Source organism: Phaethon aethereus, assembly GCF_964289735.1.
Source record: "Phaethon aethereus genome assembly, chromosome: 16".
Lineage (NCBI taxonomy): Eukaryota > Metazoa > Chordata > Aves > Phaethontiformes > Phaethontidae > Phaethon > Phaethon aethereus.
This window is the reverse complement of record NC_138592.1, coordinates 10,693,698-10,716,509: the sequence shown is the minus strand read 5'-3', so window position 1 is coordinate 10,716,509 and position 22,812 is coordinate 10,693,698. Positions and strand designations below refer to the sequence as shown.

General features: G+C 51.9%; 1 protein-coding gene across 1 annotated transcript; it reads right to left on the bottom strand.

Moving 5' to 3' along the window:
* Positions 1-15,397: 15,397 nt before the first annotated feature.
* On the bottom strand, positions 15,398-19,736 carry OCSTAMP (osteoclast stimulatory transmembrane protein). The gene is made up of 3 exons (XM_082007032.1): positions 19,262-19,736; positions 17,309-18,353; positions 15,398-16,294 (listed from the first exon to the last, which is right to left on the bottom strand). The coding sequence occupies exons 1-3, from the start codon at positions 19,303-19,305 to the stop codon at positions 15,953-15,955; spliced, it is 1,431 nt and encodes a 476-aa protein (XP_081863158.1). The 5' UTR covers positions 19,306-19,736; the 3' UTR covers positions 15,398-15,952.
* Positions 19,737-22,812: the final 3,076 nt, after the last annotated feature.

Sequence of the window (22,812 nt, the reverse complement as noted above, 5' to 3'; positions counted from 1 at the left end):
GGGCCCCCAAAGTCTTCCCCGGCGGAGCTCCGCGCACCCTGCGGCGGGGAGAGAGGGGAACCGGGAGTCGCGCTGCGGAGCCCCGCTGCCCCCCGCGCCCCCTCCCCGCCCTCCCGCCCGCCCCGGCTCCTCCCTCCCCTTTTTTTCCGCGATTCACCCCAAGTCTTGCAGCTGCCCGACTCCTTGCACCCTCCTCCCCTGCAAACTCACCCCCCGAGCCTCCGCCGCGAGGGGCGGGGAGCGGCCAGGACCCCCAACAGCCCTCGGGACCCGCCCGGGACTCCCCGGGACCCCCCCAGTCCCGAAAACCACCCGGGACCGCCTAGGACCCCCAGCTCCGGGGACCCCGCAGGGCCTCTCCCAGCCGCTGGGACCCGCCTTGGACCCACCGGGACCTCCCCAGCACCGCCCGCGACCCCCCAGGGCTACCACAGCCCCGGGACCCCCCGCCCGCCCCCCTCCCGCATCCCCCGCTTGCGCCCGCCGGGTCCTAGCGCACCGCTGAGCCGAAGAGGAGGAAGAGGAGGAAGGAGCCCAGTCAGGGAATGGGGGGGGGAGGAGGGGGGAAGGGCAGGTTGGAGACCCCGGGCGCGGAGAGGCGCAGGGGCTGAGAGCACCCCAGCAGCGAGCAGGTCTGCTCCGGGACCCCGGACTGTGGGTGTCTTGTGTCCCCAGCTGAGCCACAGGCTGCACTGCTCCCCCCCGGGCAAGCAGAGCTGAGGATGAGGGCTCCTTCCTTCCTCATCCTCAAGAGGATGGGACCAGGGCGATGCCATGGAGACCCACAGCCTTTCCTGTTTCCCTCGGGCTGGGGCAGAGGATTGCCTTCCCTGGGGGTCATCAAACACGAGGTAGTGACCTCCTCAATGTCATCTTTCCTACAGCCACCGCTGTCCCAGACAAGCACATCAGAGCTTTGGGGAAAGGCTTACCCAGTCCTGGCCTGGGAGATCCTGTATCTCCCTGATGGTCCACAGCAGCCAGAATTTGTTTCCAGGTCCGTACTTGCTCCTGACGTCTCCACACCATGTCAGAGAATGCATTTTCAAATCGAAAGAGCAATTGTGTTTGCAGAGATAAAGTGCTAAAGGTCCCCTAACCTGTGGTGCAGAGGAAAGGACAAGGGGAAAGCTCACTTTTGTATTAGATTTCAAATTAAAGACAGACACTGAGGCGCATGTCCAAAATGTGAAGGCTCGTCCTGATGCTGGGTGAGTCAAGTTCAGGGTTTCACAGGCAAATTTCTAAGCCTGGGCTGTCCAGGTAGATGAAATGCCTTTTGCCTCAGCTCCATGTTCCTCTCCCAGGAAATAGCAGTCTGCCCCAAACTCTGGCTTGCTGTGGCAAATAATGTGTTCCCCTTTTCTCTGGGAAACCTCATGCCTCCATTTGGCTCCACAGGGTACAATCCTTGTAGTTTTTCCCTCCCTCCCATGACATTTCACTCACCTCTGGATCAGTTATAAAGGACAAATATTCCCTTCTCTTTCCATTTGTTTTCTTTAGGGCTCCACTGGCAGACTGCACCAGGGCCTGCCCATGCCCCGGCCAGCCTCGCACCTCTACCCTATGGCCCCAGGCTGGGGAGGCACAGCAGGTCCTGTCCCTGCCCTTGGAGGCCTCCCCAGGCTGCACTTTGCTCTAATTTTCCCCCTTTTCTTAAATAGATGCATTTTAAAATCCCCCTAGAAATTACGGCAGTTTAATTAATTACAGCTGTTCAGGCTGCATTCACCTACTCGAGCTGGCAGTCACCTCTTCAGGAGCCAAGCAATGCCCGCTTTAGTCATCCCGACTGCCCAAATTCCCTTGCTCCTCTCTCTGCGTCATCCTGCAGCCTCTCACCAGGAGCCTGCCACCCCAGCGCTCGCGCTCGCGGCCGTTCCAGCACGCGTTGCAGAAACACCCGTCACCCACCTCCAGGTAAGGACCAGTCTGATGGCATCCATCACACACTTTTTTTGTGAGGCTTGGGGAGCTGCCAGGCAAAAGGCACTACTACAATTATCTGTAATAATCAACATCTCTGTCTTCTGGTAAGAACACAGCCTGGTTATTACCAGGTGCAGCATCCTGGTTGCTTTATCCTGTGTCATTAGCAGAGCTGTAATACATTATCCCTCTCTGAAGGTCCCACTGTTGCTCCCATCTGCTTCGGTTCTTTTCCAAGTGGAAAAAATACCCTATTCCTGCATATTGCTCATTGTGGCTGGCACAGAGTTATTTCAACAGACGGTAATCTGTCAGCACTGGCAGCTCCCTGTGCTGTGCCGGCCGTGATGGACACTGCCAGGAAGCCCCCGGTCTGAGCATCACGGTGGTCAGAAACTGGCCTCTGCTACTGCATGGCACTTGGAACTAGTCGTGGAGCAGCACGTAACAGGAGATAAATGAGTAATGACAAGATTTAATCTTATTTCACGAGTTTGTGGTAAGGACAGGGAGTGTGGGCGTGTGTATTTGCTCACGTAATTCAAGGGTTTGCGTACTCCACTGCTCTGGAGCGACCTAACGCAGACAGGCTTCCAGCGGTTTGTCAGGCTGCGGCTGCAACGTAGCGGTGCGGGGGGTCCTCCAGATGCAGGCTGTGGCAGAGGCAGCTGAGGCCTCAGAAACACGATCATCGATGCCTGCTTTTCACGAGTTTATGGAAAACAATATTTATTTCAAATGGGGGCAAAGGAGATGTCTTTCCCCAAATATCTGCCCTTCCCCTCCTATTCCCCCTCCTCCTTCATCTTTACAGAGGATTTGGGATTCTCTGTCCTGTAAATCCTGTCCTCCAGCAAGCAGAGGGACTGGCTGGGAGCTGGAGGTGTTCACAGCATCTCCCCGAGGGAGAAGACCCCCCTGTGCCGGGTACGGCCATAGCTTGGCCGAAGCCGCGCTGCGCTGCGGGAGCGCAGTGTGACCCTGCTGCTTGGGTTCGTGCCCAGCAGGGTGCTCCGCTTCCAGGCACAATTTCACCGTGATAGAAGCCCCCACAGCTTTTTAGAAAGACACTGAAAGAGGTGCAGAGAAATGTCTCCCAAGCACCGAAAGACGAGTCCTTCCATCTAATAAGTTCAGCTCTGAGGGGACAAGCACATCCTTGGCTCTCTCTGTGTTTCACTGGGATTTGAGACCTTTCAAACCCTTTGAGATCTCTCAGCTGAGCAGGAGCAGAGCTGAAAATGAGACCCAGCTTGCAACTTAGTCCTCTGCTTAAAACACAAAGTGATGTTTCCCCTTTCGTCACCTTTATTTGATGCGTCGAGGCACTAGCCGTGGCATTCAGCGGCATCACGTGGCCGCGCAGCCCTGCGGAGCCCCGAATCTGATACCTGTCGATTAACAATTCTTTTTAACTCCTTTTGCTGCGGTTTGTGCAGAGTGTCAGAGCAGCTGTTCCGGATGGGCAAAAACCTTATTCCTGGGACATCCCTGACTCCCATACACGGACGGGTGAGCTGCTGGCATGGTGGCACTGCGCGTGGGAGGGAACAGGGCACAAACCCTGTGTAAACGTCCTGCGGGGGAACTTGGGGTTCATCTGCTTCCTCAAACCAATTCCAGGAACTCGTTTTGTGGGATCAGGAAACAAAAATGAAACAAACTCTCTGCAGAGACCAGAGAACGTTTTTGTTTTGGTTCAAACCTGGAACATTGTGTAGGATCGTTGCGGATAATTATTTCCCTCGAGGCTTTGCTTTGTGGCACTGACAATTCAGTAGTTATTAGCACAGCGATAACAGCAGCATTAAATCACCCAGCTGAAGCAGCTCCTCCTGCCCAAGTCCCCGAGCTAATCTGTGTGCCCATTGCAAGGCTGGGGCCGTGGGTGGCTGCCTACGCGCGATGCACACACCTGGGTGAGATCTCCTACACATTGTCAAAATGGTCAGGTTTGCTGTGAATGCTGGTTAACATTTCCCATTAACGTGTCCCATTATAGACTCCTTCAACAGCTATAAAGTTCAGGACATGACTGAGGCCAACCAGCTGAGAGTAAAGATTCTGGGTGCTTATATAAAATATTTTCTCAAATCGAAGTGTTTTGGTCTCCAAAGACATTGATTCTTTTAACTAACATTTCATGTTAGGTTCTTTTAACATCTGTGTTTCCTTCTCCACTAGCATTGCCTTGAGCTGCCGTCCCCTGCAAATACCTACCTTCACCCACTGCCTGACACGTCAGGAAGGAGAGGTCTTCGTTCTCCTGGGAGCTCCCAAATGGGAATGGCCGTGTCCCTGGTGCTGGCTGCGCCGGGCTGTTTCTGGGAAAGGGTGGCTGTGCAGCCCCGTGGCTGGGTTAGCAGCACTGCACCCAAGCTGGGTGCTCGGGAAGTTCAGCACCAGCTTCAGCGTCTCTCCACGCTCCTCATGTAGCTCATCCCTCTCACTCAGCCTTGATGGGCAGCTCATTTAGTCCTATGGACAGAAAAGACCTCCGAGGCTCAGCATATTTAATAAAAAATGCTGGGAGAAAGTGATCCTCTTTCTTACCCAAATCTGTGATAAACACCTCTCTGGTCTCTAGTGCTTCATAACCTACAAATATTAAACCCATAAAACTTCTGCTGTTAGAGCTGGGGCACCGAGGCTGCATCCGCACGGTGACTGTGAACGCGGAGAAGCTGAATCATGAAGAGGCTGCAGGTGGTTGTGGGGGGCTGCGTTACAGGATTTTGGGCCCTGGGGAACTGCTGAAGTCTGAGTTGTGAGCGGTAGTGGGGAAGTGATTCCCACCTCTGCACCCCTGCAGCTCAGGGAGGAGCCGGCAGGAAGGTGCTCGGGGGCTCCGCAGAGCAGCCTGAGGGCTGACAAGTGCTATTAGAGATGGGGTATGAGTCAGTCTGTTAAAAGCAACAGTTATTGCTGCTCAGAAAGACAAAGGAGGGAGAAGTTCGGTCAAAATTACCTTCACCTGTTCCAGAGTCACAGCCTAGAAGCAAATCGCTTTGGGGCTTTATGGGTTAATGTCCTCAGAGATCAAACCCAAGCAAAGAGGCCGCTGTCACAGAGCTAAAAAGGTGTAAAATCGACCTGGATATGTGCTACACACACATCAAAATGAACTAGCTGGTGGTTTTCTAATCATTCTTGCGAGCAGGGAGCCATCCCTGGAGGGATGCAGCTCCCGGAGAGCCCCAGAGGGACCAGTTCATGGACCTAGACTGCATCGCATCTGTGCCAGTGACGTGGAAGGGAACAGTATATGGTCCCTCCGGAAAAACTTGTGGATGAAGACTGAGGGATTAAGAGGAAGACAATGATACAGTTTTCTGTGGATGAAAACCAATTCAGGCCTGAATACAATGAAGAATTAGGTTCTTAGACCCAGGAACGGGCGAGGCAGCATCTCCCATGGGGGCAGCGGGTGCCGGCCGGGTGGACAGGAAAACCTGGCTGGTGGTGCCAGCCTTCAGGTGTTCCGACCTCTTGTTGTAGCACCAAGCTTGGGGCAATGCTGTCATGGGGAAATTATGTTTCCCCAGCCCCAAGTGAGAGCAGGGATGATTTGTTATTTCCAGGCTCAGTGAGCACAGGCAGCTCTGTGGGTCATCTCAGGCTCCTCTCTTCCCTACCTGGCCAGCGGAGTTGCCTCCTGGCTTTTGAGTAGTTTTCTTTATGATTTGTATAACCTCTTCGAAACACATTTTGTGAAACCTATGATAAACCATCTTGGAAATGCCTTTGGGGCACAGAGAAACTTGATGATTTTTCTTCAGCTACTAAGTATAATTTGAAATTTTAAAGAATGGAAAGTGAAGCCACTTTAAGAAACTGAAAAAAAAAAAATCCCTTCTGCCCTCCCCTGCTCCCCTGCTGTGTTCAGAGCCTGAGTCCTCAAGGAAAAAGGGGACTCTGTTCAGAGATCAGCAATCAGATGAAAACAGATATCACAAGCTCCCCTGTAAAAACCTGGATTTCTGAAGCAGGGAGCTGCTGTCAGGGTGTATTGTCCCGCTGGTGGCAGGGGCAATGGGGAGCAGCCTTCAGGAGGCACCCTCCTGCCAGCGGCGCTAAGCTTTGCCCCACTGAAGAATAGAGGGGCAAGAATTTTTAATACAATAAAAAGTGATATTTGCTGATCTTTCCCCAGAAATATATCATCACACAGTCGTCGCAAAACTAGATTCATCGCCTGGAGCCCAAAGGAAGGAGGTTTCCTGCTACCCCTCGGAGCAGCGACCGCGTCGCCTTCTCTCGGCCAGCATTATACAGTTGGCTTTTAATCAAAATATTGCACAGATGGACCAATGTAGCAGTTGTTTGCTGATGCAGGAGAGCATGAGGAGGTCAGCTTTGGGTCACAGGGTAAATTTTTAATAACAAAGGAGGAATTGGCCTGCTCTTCTTGGAGCTGCGTGACGGATGTTGCCTCCCTGCGCCGTAGGCTCAGTCTCCCATGTCCAGCAGCTGCCTCGTACAGCCAGGAGCACACCAATTAAGTCACTGCTTCCGAGTACACCTGATTTGTGAACTATCCCTATTAGCATTTTAATAGCTACATCCTTCAGACTCTGTTCCAAGTAGCTCCTGGAAGGGCTTCGCTCTTATATACGCAGCCTGAATAGTAAAAAAAAAAAAATCACTTTGCAGAAATATGCATTGGACTGATTTGATAAGTGCAGTGAACCAAACTGCTGGGGATTTACGCAGCTCTGCAGAGAACAGCAGTGTGGGAAAGGATGCTTTGTGGGGCTCTCGGGGCTGCCACTTTCCCCTCACTCTTAAACCCCCATTGCTGCAGGTGTTTGGCTTGAGCGAAGCCAAGTGAGTCTGGGGCACAGCGTGTCTTTACAAAGCTTGTGAAAACAAACCTTGTCATCCTGCGTGCCAAGGGGCTCCCTGCCTTGCCTCGCGTCACCAGCAGCGTGGGCTCCAGGCTGGCCGTGCGCGCCGGGTGGGGGTTTAGCTGTGGGAGAAGGAGCCCAAAGTGCCCCTTCCCCTCCCACCGAGCCCAGCGCCCACGGCACCATCTGCACACCCCACGGCCCCTCCAGGGCTGGTGGTATCGCCCACAGCATCGAGTCGGGCTTCACAACCCTTGCTGCCGCCGATAAGCTCTGCCGCCTGCTCCAGTGTGCCCAATCCAGCAGGAATTCTGCCTGGGCCAGCAAAAAGCCAGAGGAGCAGGTGGAGGTGTTGGCTCTCAGGGCAGCACAACAAAGGGGAAGCCCTGAGAGTCCTGGTCTTTCCAGGTCTCCCACTCAGCGTGGAAACCAATGGCTGTAAAAGGAAACTGTAGTTTGGGTAACCAAATCTGAGCCGTCCCCAAAACCAGCAAGGCTTGAAGCCGTGCTGAGTGTGAAAAATGACACATCTTCCGACGTGCCTTTTGGGCACCGTCTGCGTCATGCCTGACCTGAATCACCCACCCCAGCGCTCATCCTGAGGACAACACGTGGGGTGGGATACACCTGGGGTAGGGACAGAAATAGGCAGCTCCCAAAAACAGTAATCAGGTGGATGAGGTGCTGGAGGGGCATCCCGGGGGGATAATAGTAGAGATAAGGCTGAGGGTAGACAAAAGCGCTGCATGCAATACAATGAAAGAAGAAAAACCCTGGCAGAATAATTAGGCTGTAATTACAGGTTATTTCAGATTCTGCGACATCTAAATGTCAACCCCGTAACGCTGTAACAACAAGCTCTTGGTACGGCACCGCGCTGCACGCCTGATGAGGGCGGCGCCGGGAGAGCCCTCTCGCTCCGCGCCCGCTCCCCTTCCAGCTGCGCGCAGAGCCAGGATACGCATCGGGAGACGCGAGGCCGCCCCGGCTCGGCGCCCAGGCGCGGGGGGTCAGGGCGAGCACCTTCGCCCTTCCCCGCAGAGGTGCCTGGGCAGCGACAGCGCGTCCGCCATGGGGTGGCGAAATGCTGTGAACCCTCAGTCACTGCTGATGCAAATGTCCAGGAACCTGCTTGAAGTAGCATCCATAAAGCCCCCGTCGCTGGACTCTGTCACTGCACCCTGCCCAACCGTCTAGGGCATGAAAGCGCCGAAAAATAGCTGTCTGAAGCTCACCTCTCTGGTCCTGCGCTCGCAGATGCTCCCCCGAACAAGCGTCTCTAATCCGCCTGCCTTCGCGCCTCAGTGCAGCACGGATCATGCCTTACCTACTGATTCTGCCAATATGGTTAATCCCAAAGCACAATGGGTGAAATTACAGCGGCTCTTGCTGCTAGGCAGCCTCTTCCACCCAATTAGTGGTTTCGAAGGGTTTCAGCTGATTGTGGGGTTTGATCATTTCTCAGTTTTTCCTGTGGGTGCTGCTCATCGCAGCGTCCAGCCAGAGGAAAAAGCTCTCCTCGTGCTGAGATGAAATTGTTTTAATGCCGGAGAAAGCTCCTGCATCCCGTCAGACCCATCGGCAGCACCGTGCTCCCCTCCCGCGGAGCCCAGGACCTCGCGTGCGACACCAGCTGCTCCTGAGAGAGCAAAGCCCATGCTGGTTTCAGGCACCTTTGTTTTTTAGGAAAGGGTTAAGCAGGACCAAAGTTCCCCCACCCCGCACACCCACCTAACTGGGGTTGTGAACCTGGTGATGCCGAAGGCCCTGGTAGCACAGAGCATGAAGCATCAGGCACATGGAGCAATCTTTTCTCTCCCTTGGTAAAAGGAAAAAGTGACTCAGCCGAGCCCTCGGCTACGACCTGCTCCTTCCTGTAATTTGCAGGGCTCCTGCTTTATCGTCTGAACAGCCACGGCACATTTCCAACTAATGCAAGAGGAAGTTTTCAGCCTTTGAGCTTGGCCATTTCAGTTTCTCAACCTACTTCAAAGGAAAATTTCCTGCCTGAGCCATGGATCACCATTTTGGGGTTTTTTTTAAATCTCTTGGGAAATAAACTCACAGAATTGGCTTCTCCCCCTTCCCAGATATGAAAGTATCTTCCCAGCTATTTCCAGGTAAAGATGAGGAATTACAGAAGGTTCGACTGGTACAGCATATAAATAAGAAATGTGTGGGGACGTGGCACTTTTTTCCACCTTATGTTGCATGTTGAAAACATCTCTTCTGGCCATTTCGTTTCCTCAATTGCTCATCTGCAAAGAAACCCAGAACTGCTTCTGCCCCGGTCCTTGGGAAGGGCTGCAAAGCGATGGAGACAAACCTCTGGCCAACCTGATTTCATCGGCATCTCCTCAATGTGCCGCGACGTCTCACGGCCCCCACGAACCACTGGAGTTGCTGGCTGAAATCCTGTGTCTCGGGGCTTCTCCGAGCGCCTGAAGAGTGAGCTGGCGGTCAAATGTCCCGCAACCTTTGGAAATCAGTGATGTGCACAGAGTTCTGGAAATCAGGGGGCTGAGAAAGGTGCCTGGAGGACGGGCTTCTGTATCGCCATCCTGGCTTTTAGCAGTCTTCTGGGATAATCAGCGTTGCTTCTTCCTTCCTCTCCTTTTCTTGCAGGCTGAAGGCCTGTTGCCACTAATTGGGAAATCCTCTGTTGCAAAACGTGAGGCACTGAGTTCAGAGCGAAACCCTGACACAATCTGCATTCGAAAGAGCCAGGACTAGGGAAGCTCTTCCTACAAACTCAGAGTGCTCCCCTGCTCTCTGCAGCTGTATCACGTCCCCAACTCATTTTGACACATTTTGGTTCCTCCTTGGAAAAAATTTTGATCTCTAAGAGAACTTGCTCAAAAGAACAAGAACCAGCTGTGGTGCCAGGTCCCGATTCACCTCTCCTGGCAGTTGCTTCAGGGTAATTATCTGGAATCATGCTGGGAGCGATGGGATGCCTGGTCATCAGCTACTGGCCCTCAAAGTCCCGAATCACATCTGCCAGCCAGGGCAGGTGCCAGGCACTGCAGGACCACAGTCATCCTGGGGGTTTATGAATTTGTGCTTTCAGCCCCAAGTCAGGAAAGTCACTTTTCACCAGTTCCAGGCATCGGTTCAGAATAACATGGTGCTCACATCTCTTTGCTGCTTCAAATCAGCCTCTGGCAACCTTTGCGCTTAGGTATCGGCTTGTTTATCACCCCTTACCTCTAAAGATAATCTTGCCTCTTTTCCCGACCTCTTGTTTTGGCACCAGCACCTCACAGCCCAGCCAAGGCCCTGGAGCGGGCTGTCCTTGTAGGAAAGGCAGGGAAAACCCCATCCGAAAGAGGCTCTTCCCCTCTCCAACTGTCTCTGAGGAATTTCCTCGCCCCTTCAGGCAGGGCTTCTGCGCCCGCTCACCGTCCCGCCCGTGCCGGCTGAAGGCTCAGGCTCGCCCGGTGACCAGAGGTGCAGACACACGGAGAGCATCGTCGCTGGCTGGCTGCTGGGCGTATTGGCATATTTCTATGGAAGTTGCAGATGGGAGTAACCATTCGGGACCGTCTGCCGCTGGGCGCCAGTGCCGCTGGCAGCACCCCGCGGGTGCGCGGTGCCAGCGGCGGTGAGCGCTTCTGTTGACACGGAGAGCGATTCTTTGCGGCCAGCCACAGCATCAGCTTCCGCAGAGCGAGAGGTTTCAGCGGTCAGATCAAAGAGAGAGAAGATCTCCCCCTCTAGAGCACTTTGCATCGGCCGTTTTTTGCTTTCCTTCACTGAAGTCACGTTCCATGTGGCGCTTCTGACCAGTACAAAAAGCTTCCTCAGGTACGCTGCACGGCACTGCGAGCAAGGGCACGCGTTCAGGGCAAAACTCGCACAATGCTATGCAATAGCTTTTATTTATGTGCATTAATATTTCCTTTCCTAAAGTTAAGTGCAGGTAGTTGTTGCTTCTTCATTGCAATTACAGTGCAAATACTATAGATAGGATTAATGCAATAAAAATGAAATTTGCTTAAAAATCAGGATTTACTTCTGGAGAGAGGTTTTTGTTTGCTTGGTTGGCTGCTCCGGTAGGTGCAAATCTGTGGCTATGGACGAGATCTTTCCTAAAGCACCGTCTTCACTGAACAGTTTACACTTGCTCCTCAGTATATTAAGACTAGTCATTCTTGCCTGCCAGCCAGCCATAAGCAGGAACTTAGCATATATTTTATCCAAGAAAAATCCACAAAAATATACCACAAGAGAATCAGGAGCTTCAGGGTAGATCCTGTCCCATATGTGAGGGTCTTTCTATTCCCTGGGCTTATTGCACTGGCGGAGGAAAGAGTAACCCATGGGCCTCTCTTTCGTGTAATTAACACTTTTTTCTAGGTAATTAAGAAGTCTCAAACCTCAACAAGTGCAAGGAAGAAAACAGACATACAGCCCTGCCGGGTCACCCCTGTGTGCCCCGCCAAGCAGACAGCTCCGCAGGCAGCGTGTGGTGGTAACGCCTGGGAAAAATGGCCTCAGGGCGACCTGGTGGGGAAACGACTCCGGACAGGGTCACCCCCGTGCCAAGACCAAACTAAAGGACTTTGCCCCCAGCAACCAGCCGCACTCCGATGGGAGCGCCAGGGAGAGCTGCCAGCTGCAGTTGCAGGTCCCCTTAGCCCTCCAGAAACCCCTCCGGTTCCCATGTCCTTGGTGGGTTACTGCAGCATCCAGCTCCCTAACGGCAAACAGCAGGGAAGGGCAACTGCGATACAGCCGGCTGCTCCGGCTCCCCCAAAATGAACAGCAACGTTTCCACTGGCGGCAGCTGGAGCAGACGGCAGGGTCAAGGCTGGCATCAACAAAGATGCAAGCTGGGGTTGGCACTGATGAGCAACAGCAAGGAAGTTTGGCACCCACCACCAAATGCTCCCCAGCCCCTCCGAGCACCCCGGCCCCGCCTCAGCCTCATTGCACACAAATGTCTGACCCCGAACTTTCAACTTCACAGATTTCAAAATCTCCAAGCCAGATGTGATGAAATCCTTCCCCGCAGAACGCAGTTAGAGACAGTAAAGAAGCCGCTGTGCCGGGGTAGGAGCGGCGCTGCGCAGCGGGGATTTCCCCCGCGGAGGAGCTGGGCACGCGGGACGGGCCCCGTGGGCTCCGGGCACGGCGCTGGGGGCTCGCGGCTGGAAGCAAAGCCTCCCTGCCCGCTTCCTCCTGCCCGCGGGACGGCGCGTGCTGCTGCGCGAAAACGAAGGCAAGGAGAGCTGCAATGAGCAGAAGTGAGGGTGGGAGTATGGAGGGGCTCTGAAGGAGGAAAAATCCCTTTAGCAAATAACGAGGTTTGTAAATTAGTCCTGCTTAATAAAAATATGTGAATAAATTAGCTTTGCCTGCTGGTTAACTACGTTCAGTATTTCTCTGTTGCACCATTAAGCAAACTCTGGCAAGGCAGCTTGCCTCCTGAGCACATAGTATGACTATAATGGGTAACATTTTCTATTTTGTCACGCCATTGTCTTGCTGAGGAACAACACCTCGCGGGAGAGCAAAGCAATTTCCAGCAGCTCTGCCCCCCACCAGCCCCCCCACCCAGGGAAAGCATCGCAGCCCTGTTTGGCACCAGGGACAACGTGGCTGATGTGCCGCAAGCAGGGGCCGTCGGAGCATCCTCCGCTCCTCAGGGCCTCCCTTCCCATTTCTGTTCCTGGGGTCCTGCTGACACCCCCCAGGGAGGTGAAAAAACAAGTTCCTGCAGGGACTAAGCTCCTTCCTGCCGTGCTGGCGGGTCCCCCCTGCTCACCACAGGCTGCCCCGGGTCTCAGCTCTGTCACATAACTCTTCGGGTGTAACTCCATACCGGTGGTTTCCCCATGGTTCTCCTCCCTGGTCCTGCAGGCTGAGAGCTCTTCTTCCCTGAGTCTCCCACTCAAGCGTCACGTCTGCCACAGCTCCCTGGGTTTGGTTTCTTACATGAAAATCTGGGCTCTGGGTTAAGTGGCACAATGGCAAAGAGCCAGCTTTCAACATCCCTTTTCTCCTCAAAACAGATTCATCACTTAACTATGACACATATCTATATTTGATGACATCAACTCAAGCAACGGTAGTCTTGCGTTAACACCTTTTCCTGCGCATCGATTCAGTGATGTTCAACTATACCAGCCTTCAGCACATACACCTTTTAACATCAGTACGACTTCACCTCTAAACTAACCATAATGGGTATCAAAGTGACTTTTTCTCTCCTATAAATAAAAAAATCCTTCCAACACGAATGAGATGAGACTTCACAGCACAGGCACAACGTAACATTTCACAACGTTTATCACCCTCCTTTCCCGGTAACAAATCTCAGCATCACCATGACAAAAGCCAGTTTTTCGGCTACCGCCCAGCCCTCACCTCCTCACCAGCGCTTCGCAAGGTGTTCACCTTCCAAACCCCAATTCTGCCCCTGCTGATTTCTACATGGCTATTAAAGCTAAAAGCCCTGCGTGAGGGTCACGAGGCCAAGGGGACGGGTGGCCCCGGGGCACGATCCATTGCCTCCTACGGCAGATGTCCAAGCGAGGGCAGGAGAATTGACCCTAGACGCAGGCAGGCAACAAGGCTCCGCTGCCCGTGGCTCCCTGTCAATGAACCCACCGAGACTGGCGTGATGCCCGCCAACGAACTTCATAACATCTCTTCTGCCAAATGGAAACGGGAGCACAACTCTGCCTTGCGGGGCGTTTATGAAGGCTGCGACGCTGGGGGCAGAGGCAGAGCAGCGATACCTCCACTGATTAGTATCCTTTAAAGCAGATGTAGTTACGCTAATCAAGGCTTGTCTGATGCCGAAGTCTAGAAGTGCAGAGTTCCCAGGATTAGTCTTTAGTGGTTAAAATTTAGTGGGAGCTGAAGGAAACTCTAAAGAGGACAGGGAGAACTATTCTGGACTGGGGTCAGTTTTTTCCTAATAAATATGATTTTTGAGGCTGAAAAGGGCTGTTTCAGGAGCTGCCTCACACACTGCTCAGCTGCCCTGGCTGGGAGCTGGGCAGTGCCTGTCCAAAGGATGCAACGGGTGGTACTTAGTCCTCTTAGTCCATCTCTGTGATCTCACCCACGCTGAACCCATCTGAAACTGGAGGGCCCATCTCTAAAACAAAGGCCATCCCCATGCTTGCCCCCAGCACTTCACCATTTCAGCCTCCTCTCCCCGTGCCCCAGTCTCCTCTGAAGACCTCCCTCAGAAGGCAGGGAGAGGAACTGGACATTACTCAGGAGGGGCAAATGCTGTTTGACATAAAAAAAAAAAAAAAAAAAATTCTTAAAGATTAATGTGCATCTCTTGCCAAAAAGATAAGTCTTCCCAAGGAAAAACTTTTTTTTAAAGATGTGCTTGTTGGAAGGCAACATGCTGCTGGGATGGTTTGCTGGCTGAAGGTGCTCCTCTGTTCTCCTCAGAGCTATTTTAACGCTTATCTCCAGATAAGTGTGACTGCTCAGTGGGCACATGGAAAGCTTTTTGCTTTCCCCAAACACAACAGCACGGGGCATTTTCTACAGAACCGCATGACAAAGCCCCCTATTTGCTATAGAGGCAGAAAGGTGCTTGGATTAATCATCAGAACAGCAGGGAATTAAGAAAACTGGGGAGATGAATGCACCAGGATTTTGTTAGATGCTTAAAAAAGAAATAACCCAGACCTACTTTGTTTCAAGCACCTCAGAAGCTGAGAGAATTCGGTGCATCTGGCTGCAGCGGCCACTTCACTTCTGTAATTTAATCTCATTGAAGTGCATTATGTCAAATAATTACCTTAATGAAGACTCTAATGGAAGAAGGGAGGAAAATAATAGAGATGCTTTGAAGAAACGAAGCTGTGAAGTTGCTTTGTTTTTAACCTGGCACTGATTTATCTCCCCCTCCTCTGGCTCTTGCCCTTACAGAGGCATCCAAGCCGCCTCTCTTTCAAAAGGGACATGTTTCAGATGCTGCCCCAGTGATGGATTTTTGCATCTTGGATTCAATACTATAGTTTGAGTTTGAAACAACCCAAAATGTAAAATGAGCTCTCGGTTCAGGGAAGTCCAGCCCTCCAAGTCCTGCTACTTCCCCGTTGCCTGCAGAGCACTGACTCAAATGTCAAGTTTCTGTCTACCACTTTTGAAGTCCTCCAGGATGTTGGCCTAAATTAGAGTCACAGAATCAGAGAGTCATTTAGGTTGGAAAAGACCTTTAAGATCAACAAGTCCAACTGTTAACCTAGTACTGCCAAGTCCACCACTAAACCATGTCCTTAAGTGCCACATCTACTTGTCTTCTAAATATTTCTAGGGATGGTGACTCCACCACTTCCCTGGGCAGCCTGTTCCAGTGCTTGGCAAGCCCTTCAGTGAAGAAATTTTTCCTAATATCAAATCTAAATCCCCCCTGGCACAACTTCAGGCCATTTCCCCTCGTCCTATCACTTGTAACTTGGGAAAAGAGACCAACACCCAGATGGGCCTTTATTGGCTGGTATCATTCCCTTCTGAGATCCTTCAGATCTTCTATTTATATTTTATTTTGAAGAGCCATTTGAAGTGATTTTGTGTACCGATTTCCACCACCACTCATGCCCAGGATGTGCATCTCATGGTCATATTAGTCTTGAGTTTATTTCAGTGGGCTGAAATTACACTTTCTTCGGTGAACAAACTACCTTCTAAAAGTTAGTATTTACCCAGTTTACTCAAGTTTCTATGCATGAAACCTGAAAGAAAAACTCCCTGAAAATTAAAATAATCAAGTTTCCTTTCTTGCTGCCTGAAGACTTGGGAAAGAAAGGAAGTGCATACTTCTTCCAGCATGGATGTGGTGGGGGAGGTAAATGAGCTCTTCCCCCACCCCAGCTCCAACATATTACCCATTTAGCTTTGCCTGATGCTGCAGATATCCTCCAGCCATATGAGCCATCGTCTGCCACCGTTCCTGGAACAGCTGACCCCAGACTTCTAGACTAAAAAAAAAAAAAAGTAAATTTATCCCATTTTTCTCAAATTAATGCAGAATGTGTCATTTCACCCTTTTTTTTTTTTTTTTTTGGCAAATATTTTTGCCCAGACTCCAAATGCTTCTCTGACTCTGGAAAACTAAATGCGTGGCCATATTGCAGAAGCCTTTGCCCGGCCACTGCCACAGGTCTCAGGCATACCCTGCATTTCCAAAAGTACCCCTAGTTTCTCATGCAGTTTTGCTCCTCCTTGTGTTTCCTGGACAGCTTCTCGTAGAGGTAAAGTGCCCGCTTCTCCTCCCAGCTCTCGAAGAAGGAGCCTGCGATTTTCCTGCACAGGCGGTGTGCATAGGTCTCCAGGAATATGGTAGCGTAGAGGATGCAGAAGAGGAGCCCCACGATGAGCAGCACAGAGGGGTTGGGAGGCGTCGGGGGGCTGATCCTGCAGTGGGCAGAGCTGAAGATCAGATAATGGTGGTAGCTTCTTTCAAAGTTCTGAAGTGGTAGTTCTTCATAAGGAAGCCGTAAAAGTTTCAAAAGAAAGGGCAGGATCCTTATTTTAGCCTGAAATAAAAATTGTTAAGAGTTAAATGGGGGATGAACAAATCAAAATCAACCGACTACCACAAAAACATCAGCCTGGGGGTGTGTAATCAGCGTTGCAGCTTGTTTGGGTGCATGAAGAGAAGGACATCGAAGTGCATATACACTCCAGGCTGAGCGAGAATAACAGCACGATGTGCAGGCGCTGCGCACCGGGCACGGCGAGACCCGGTCCTGTCTGTCATCTTCATCTGCTGTTACAGCGATCGTAACAGGTATGTGAGATTGACAATGAAAGGCATAATCCAGGCAGCAGTATTAGTGGCTGCATATTTGAGTATTAGAGGTTTTTTCCTGATTGTTTTACTGTAAGCTCACCATAAGCAGGGATCTGTGCTAAGGAGCCCTGGGGCCGGGGAGGGAGGCAGGCTGCGTGGTAGAGGAGGAAAGCTAAAAAACTAAACCAGAGCTAGTTCAGATGAAGGATATTAAAAAGGATAGAAACTGGGGAGGTTTGCGAAAAGGATGGCACAAGGTGACAGCAAAGCCAGTGAGCAAGGCTTTCTCCTTAAAGAACGGCCAGTCACTAAGACGAGACATCCTCACGGCCGAGACGTGTATTCATCTGCGTGCCCCTTCTCTTTGTGCTCGCACCCACACTGCGGCGGGCAACGGTGCCGCAGGGACGCCCGTTCCTCCACCCCGCCTCGGGAAGGGACCTGGAGGTAATGGGGACGTCTGACTGCCATGCGCTAGCAGCGTCTTTGCAGCGTGAGGCGCCGTTTGCTGCCCTCCTCGCTCCCAAGGAGCTGTAATTTGGAGCGGGGATTTGCTGCTGTTTGACGCACTGGAAGGAGGAACTGAGGTTGTGCCTCCACCTCCTCCCCTCCAAGCCTCCACCCAGCCGCTGCCGGGGAGGGAAGTCAGGAACGTGTAAATAAGGCTACAAAGACTGCGATCCCCACCGCCGCCTCCTGTGACGTTCTACACAGGAGGGTCCCTGTGCAGGGACGGGCAGGAGACCCCAGCACTTACATTGTATTTGATGCTGAGCGCAACGGGCACCGCGGAGAACTGAGCTGCTTTTCTCACCGCGGTGTCTGCCACGCGGAACGCGAAGTGGTCCATCGCCACGACCACCAGCATCAGCATCAGGGCCACGGTGAGGAGCATGGCTTGCACGAGGCACAGCATCAATTCTTCCCGGGACAACTTTAAGCCTGTTGGTCGAATGAGGTTTTTGGATGAGCTCACCAGCAGATGAGCTGCTTTTCTATCCACAGCTAAACGTTCCAGCTTCTTGGTGATGTAAAAATTGTCAAAGTGGAGGTTGGTGAGGTAATTTTTCAAATACCAGGTGGACTCAAAACAGAGATAGAACATGGAGAAGCCAGCAACCAGCTTGTTGCCTACTCGTACAGAATCTTTGACCAGTACCTCAACAGCCAAAAAGTCCCTCCCAATTTTCTCACCAGCAAGGTGCATTTGTTGGTAAATCAAGGAGCTGTTCTTAAGCAATGAAAACTGAAAATGTCCATTCATAGGCTTATAAATATTAATGGAATGAACGGTTTCTTGGACTGCATCCCCAAACTCCCAGGAAGCTCTCTCTAGCAGAGCAGTTGAGTTCAAAAGACTCTCAGAGGAATTCTTGCAGATGCACTTAATAACCTGCAGTATGGTTTTCATGTTGCTTATGATGTTGGGTGTTATGTTCACCGCTACTATCATGATGCAGGTTGACAAGAGAAGCTTCCGGCCTTGTTTGGTACCTAACGTAGGCATGATCATACTGAAGACGCAACGGGCAGGATGCACCAAGAAAAGGGTCAGGAGAAGGAGCAGGCTGAAGGAGACGGCCATTGCAATGGAGAGATGCCAGGAGTACTCCAGGGAAGCAAACATCCAGTTGTAAAAGAGGCCTCCCATCACCGCTGTAACGCAGGAACACTGCAGAAACAAGGCCCACAGCTCTCTGCCGTTTGCTGGGACAGGCTTGGAGTAAACAGACCACAGGTCTGCCGTGGTCCTGCGCACCTTTGGGAGCAGAAAGTCTTCACAGTAGACACGGGCTCTCATCCTATAGAAAGAGCAAGTACTGGGGTGTTAGCAGAGGAAGTACGGGAATGCGCTAATTAGGGGGCTTTCTTGAGATGATCGCTCATGGGTCTCTACAATGTCCTTCTCTGAGTGCCTCTGGTCTCACTTTTCTCTACTTCTCTGCTAACCTGAGTAGCGTGGACCAAGATTTTCCCTGGAAGCACGCAGGACAGGGAAGTTCATTTCTTGAAAGATAAATACCAAGTACAATGTGACTGCTCCTCCTCTAATGCAAGCACAGGAAAGCATTGGTTTCGTCTATAAAAATCATAATGAACTCATTCGGAAGGGTCAGCTCCAGTGGCTAAGAGTGGCTTCAGTGGTTATTTAGAGGATGCTGAAGGGAGAAAGAGGAGGCTCCTGGCTGCTGTGGAATTACAGCTCTGCAATTACAAGGTGTTCGATGGGTAAGAGGTGTTTGAGCGGGAGTTTCTGATCTCCCTGCCTCTTCAGAGGAGACCAAGCAAAAATCTGCAGGTTTCAGGGTGACAAATACAGAACTGATCAGAGAAAACAGTTTCATACTGAAACTCCAGTACCAGATGAATTCTCCAAGGATAAGAACTTGGCCACTGCAGACAGGATGAAATGTCCTATAAAGCTATTTAAATGTCTAATAAAAACAAACATTTGGGAAGGAATAATAATTTCTCAGGCTTCACATCTGGAGTGACTCCCCAGAGACCGGAAAACCTGGTGGCGAGAACGAGCCTCTCCCCAGGATTAAACCCAGCCAGGCGATCCCTGTCTCCCCCCACCCAACAGCAGCCTCAGTTATCCCCTGAAGGAGAATTTTGACTAGCAAAGGAGGTCTTTTCAGTGGAAAAAGGCCATTCAACAGCTATCAAGACAGAGGGAAGGAAAGGGATTAAAGCAGACACTACATACCCAGAGGCAGAGAGGTGCCACAGTCTTGCTTGAAATCCCTCCATGCCCCAGTGCCTTAGCGCTCGGAGAGAGGGTCCTAGATGCAGCTGCTGGGACACACAGGATAGGAAACCAAGGCAGCTGGCACCAGAGCACCAGGAATTTAAAAAAAAAAAAAAAAAAAAAAAAAGTTGTTTTAAGGCAATTCAGACCATCAGTGCTGGCAATTCCTGAAGTAAGTAGACAAACCTGGTGTGTGAAGCCTGGGGAATAACCCCACAACAGGACAGAGCCAGGATGCACAGCACTGCTTGGGCTTTACACTTCTTCTGACCTTACCGTTGTTGCAGAAGAGGCTTATTTTCATGACACACAGCTGAAAAAAATGAGTCAATGACATATGGACTGCCGAAGCTGGAACAAGCGTCACATGGAACATGGGGTGTCACCATCCCTCATGGGGAAATCAGCTGTCTCGTCCCAGCTGACTTCTCCTCCCACTGCCCACCCGCAAGCAGCAAGGTTGAGATTTCTCTCAGAGAGAAGGGGAGGTTTTCCTCTTTCAGATATCAGTCATGGCACAAAGGGCATGGTAGGATCCAGCAAACCATGTGCTGACAATTGTTCATTTTTCCTGGCAGGCTGCTGCTCCCTGCTGAAGCCGTGAGCTCGTATGCAGGGTGCAGAAACTGCTTGAAGGCTCATCTCATAGTCCTAGCAGAAGAAAATGAAACTTCAGGCTTTAAACTTCCCCAATTCCATACAGCCAGCAAATCCACTGCAAAGAAAGCCCTGCCGGAGGCAGCCTCCCGAGATGCTGAGAAGCTCCCAGACCTCAAGCCAAGACGTGTGGATCCCATGGGACCGACTTACCTGACCCCTGGGATGTGCAGGGCACGGAGCTCCAGCTGGGACATGAGGACCAGCCCGTGGTGTTTGCACCTCAGTGACGTTTCCAAAGAAGAGGATTCCCCCTCCCGCGATCAGCTGGCACAGAAGAAACCCCCTGCACTGAGCTCGGGGGTTATGGGAGCCTTCCCGGGCTCCCACCAAACCTGCCCCTTTGCCCAACGCTTTCACACTAAGCCACCACCCGTGGGCAAAGGCGACACGGCTCACCCAGCCGCTGCTGAGCCCGCTCCTTACAGGGACCCGCTGCCCCGTGCCGAGCCGAGCCCTCCCACCGGCCGGGAGCCGCCAGGCCCCTGGGGTGTTCTCATGCTCCCCGGGCGGGAGAGGGCGAAGGGCTGGAGGTCAGCCCTGTCCCAGCCGCCCCCGGGGACGGAGCACGCGGGGCTCTGCTCTCCGGAGAGCGGTGGGAGAGCGGCGCCTTCCCCAGGGGACACGGCCGGACCCCAGGGCAGCGGCAGTCGTTGCAGGACAAGCAATCATGAGCGCAAGCGGGCAGAGCAAACCTCTGCCTGCTTCCTCAGCCCTTCCTGCAGGTGCCAGAGAAGGTCCTCTCCGCCCTTGCTGCGACACTCAGTGACTCCGCTTTAGTGCTAGAGGTTCTTCTTTTTCCCGCACGGCTGGTAGAGCAAAGGTTTCCTCCTGGTGCCCGGGAGCACAGACACCGAATGGGAAACTCTGACCGGCTCCAGCTGGGAAGAGGCACCAGCCGGGCGGGCATGAAAGAAAGTGCCGTTTGTTTGGAGCATCCATAGCAATTGCTTGCACAGGCCATGAATTAGGTCTTGAATTCAATTTGCGGACCGTAAAGGACCACCCCAAAAGGCCCATAGCTGTATTCTGCAAAACTCCTTGGGTTCTCCTTAGTTCCTATTCTGAGATTAAACTTCTTTCTTGCTGTATTTCTGAGCTAACTGATTTCACCAGCCACTGGGACCCCATCCAGGCCAAGCAGGTAGCTTTCTGGGTCACAAAAAAAAATGTTTGCAATAAAGAACAAAGAAACCTCAAATCCCCAACATAGTGATAAAATGTTTTCTGAGCCTGCTGCATCATCTGGCAAAGGGGAGCTGAAGTCTGTGGGGGAGCTGTGCTTGACCAGTAACTCCAGGAACACCAAGAAGTGTTTATATGCAAAGTTAAACCTAGATTTTCCTCCGGCTCAACTCAAAATTGATCTCTGCAGGCTGGACTATCCTAAATCTAGGATATCTCCTGTTTTATACCCCGAACTGATAACCTCTAAATGAGCTAGATCCATCAATGCCTAACTTTCCCCAGGACACTATGAACAAACTTGCTTTGCCAAAAAAAAAAAAAAAACCAAAACCAAAAAAACAAACTAAAAGTGTGTGTGTGTCCAGATACGGGAAGAACCGTGGGCGAAGGTGGGGAGCAGGACAGCGGCAGGACCGCGCGTCTCAGCGAAGCAACTGTGACATCTTGCGGTCACGTTCTGCTAAAGTGCCTCAAGGTCTGTCTTCATTTCAGCTCAGAAACTAAAGCAGTCTGTGGGTGGAGGAGTTTTAAAGAAAACTGAGGAAGAGAAGGAGAAACGGGAGGCTGGCGAGCCGGCGGTGGGGATGCGTACGCCGTGGCCCCCCGGGATGCCCCGAGCTGCCTTTTCCCACCCCGTGTCACTGGGATCTTGTGGCCCAGCTCCCAGGAGGTATAAAGGGGCTTTGCTTTCTTAACAAGCTCCAGTCCCTATAGAGCTTAAGCTCTAAAATTTTCTAACAACATCCCTGATTTAGACTTTTTAGTGCTACAGTAGGAGACAAAGAAGGGACCCACATGCCTGCAACCAGCTTGCTGCAACTCTAAGACGACAACAGAGGCTTTCATTTGTATCGTAGCCGGGAAGCATAGCCTGGCTTTGCTCTGCTTAGGGACGGTGACCGAGCTTGTACCCACCAGGACAGAGAGTTTAAATCCATTTCTGCTTTGCAGACCGCAGTGCTCACAGAGCGGGTCTCAGGGCAGTCCCAGCACGAGCCTCTTGCCAAGACACCTGCAAGGTCACCCCAACAGGGCAGCCCCGCGGTGGTGACGGTGATGGGAGGGGGTGCACCGTAAAGGAGCAGCTGTATCACAGGTAGAGCGTGGGGTACGTGAACTCTCCAGCTTAAGGAAATGGTTGGGTAAAGATGAATGCAGGGCTAAAAATAGGATGATTTAAGGGCGAAGATAATTCTCCATGGCAGTATCATCGGCACCTGTTGATCGCGTTATGCTGCCAATTCAAGAAATTGAGGATGTGGGAAAGATTAGCCCATTGGTGGTGACTCTTTGCTTGCTAAAATCACATGCAAATGAACAACTTCTGGTGATACAGAGCCAGGCCATGTCTTCTTGGGTTTCTACTGTAGAAATACAGAAAAATCCCAGTAATATCCTTTCCGTGACTGATGAGGGATAAATGTTATAAGGGAACCCAGGCCATCTAACCTGCAATAGCTGAATTTCGCCTATCGTGCCAGGCTTTCATTTGTTTCGCTTTCTCTCCTGAGCTTCCAGCATCTCCGCCGGGTGAAAATCGGCTGAGCGCAGCCCCGGAATCACTCACCACTGTGAAGACCCATACAGCAGCTCTTCTGTGTGAACAGTTTGTAAAGCAACTTGAATGCCTCTGGGATAAAAGCTACTACAAAATGCTTTCCTGC

What these genes read in the sequence shown, in the direction of transcription:
- OCSTAMP (XM_082007032.1), bottom strand. Translation starts at nt 19,305, where the DNA reads ATGGAGGGATTTCAAGCAAGACTGTGGCACCTCTCTGCCTCTGG. An exon ending in TGGCACCTCTCTGCCTCTGG is followed by an intron (nt 18,354 to 19,261) that starts GTATGTAGTGTC and finishes CTCTTTCTATAG; the next exon opens with GATGAGAGCCCGTGTCTACT. An exon ending in CGCTCAGCATCAAATACAAT is followed by an intron (nt 16,295 to 17,308) that starts GTAAGTGCTGGG and finishes TTTTTATTTCAG; the next exon opens with GCTAAAATAAGGATCCTGCC.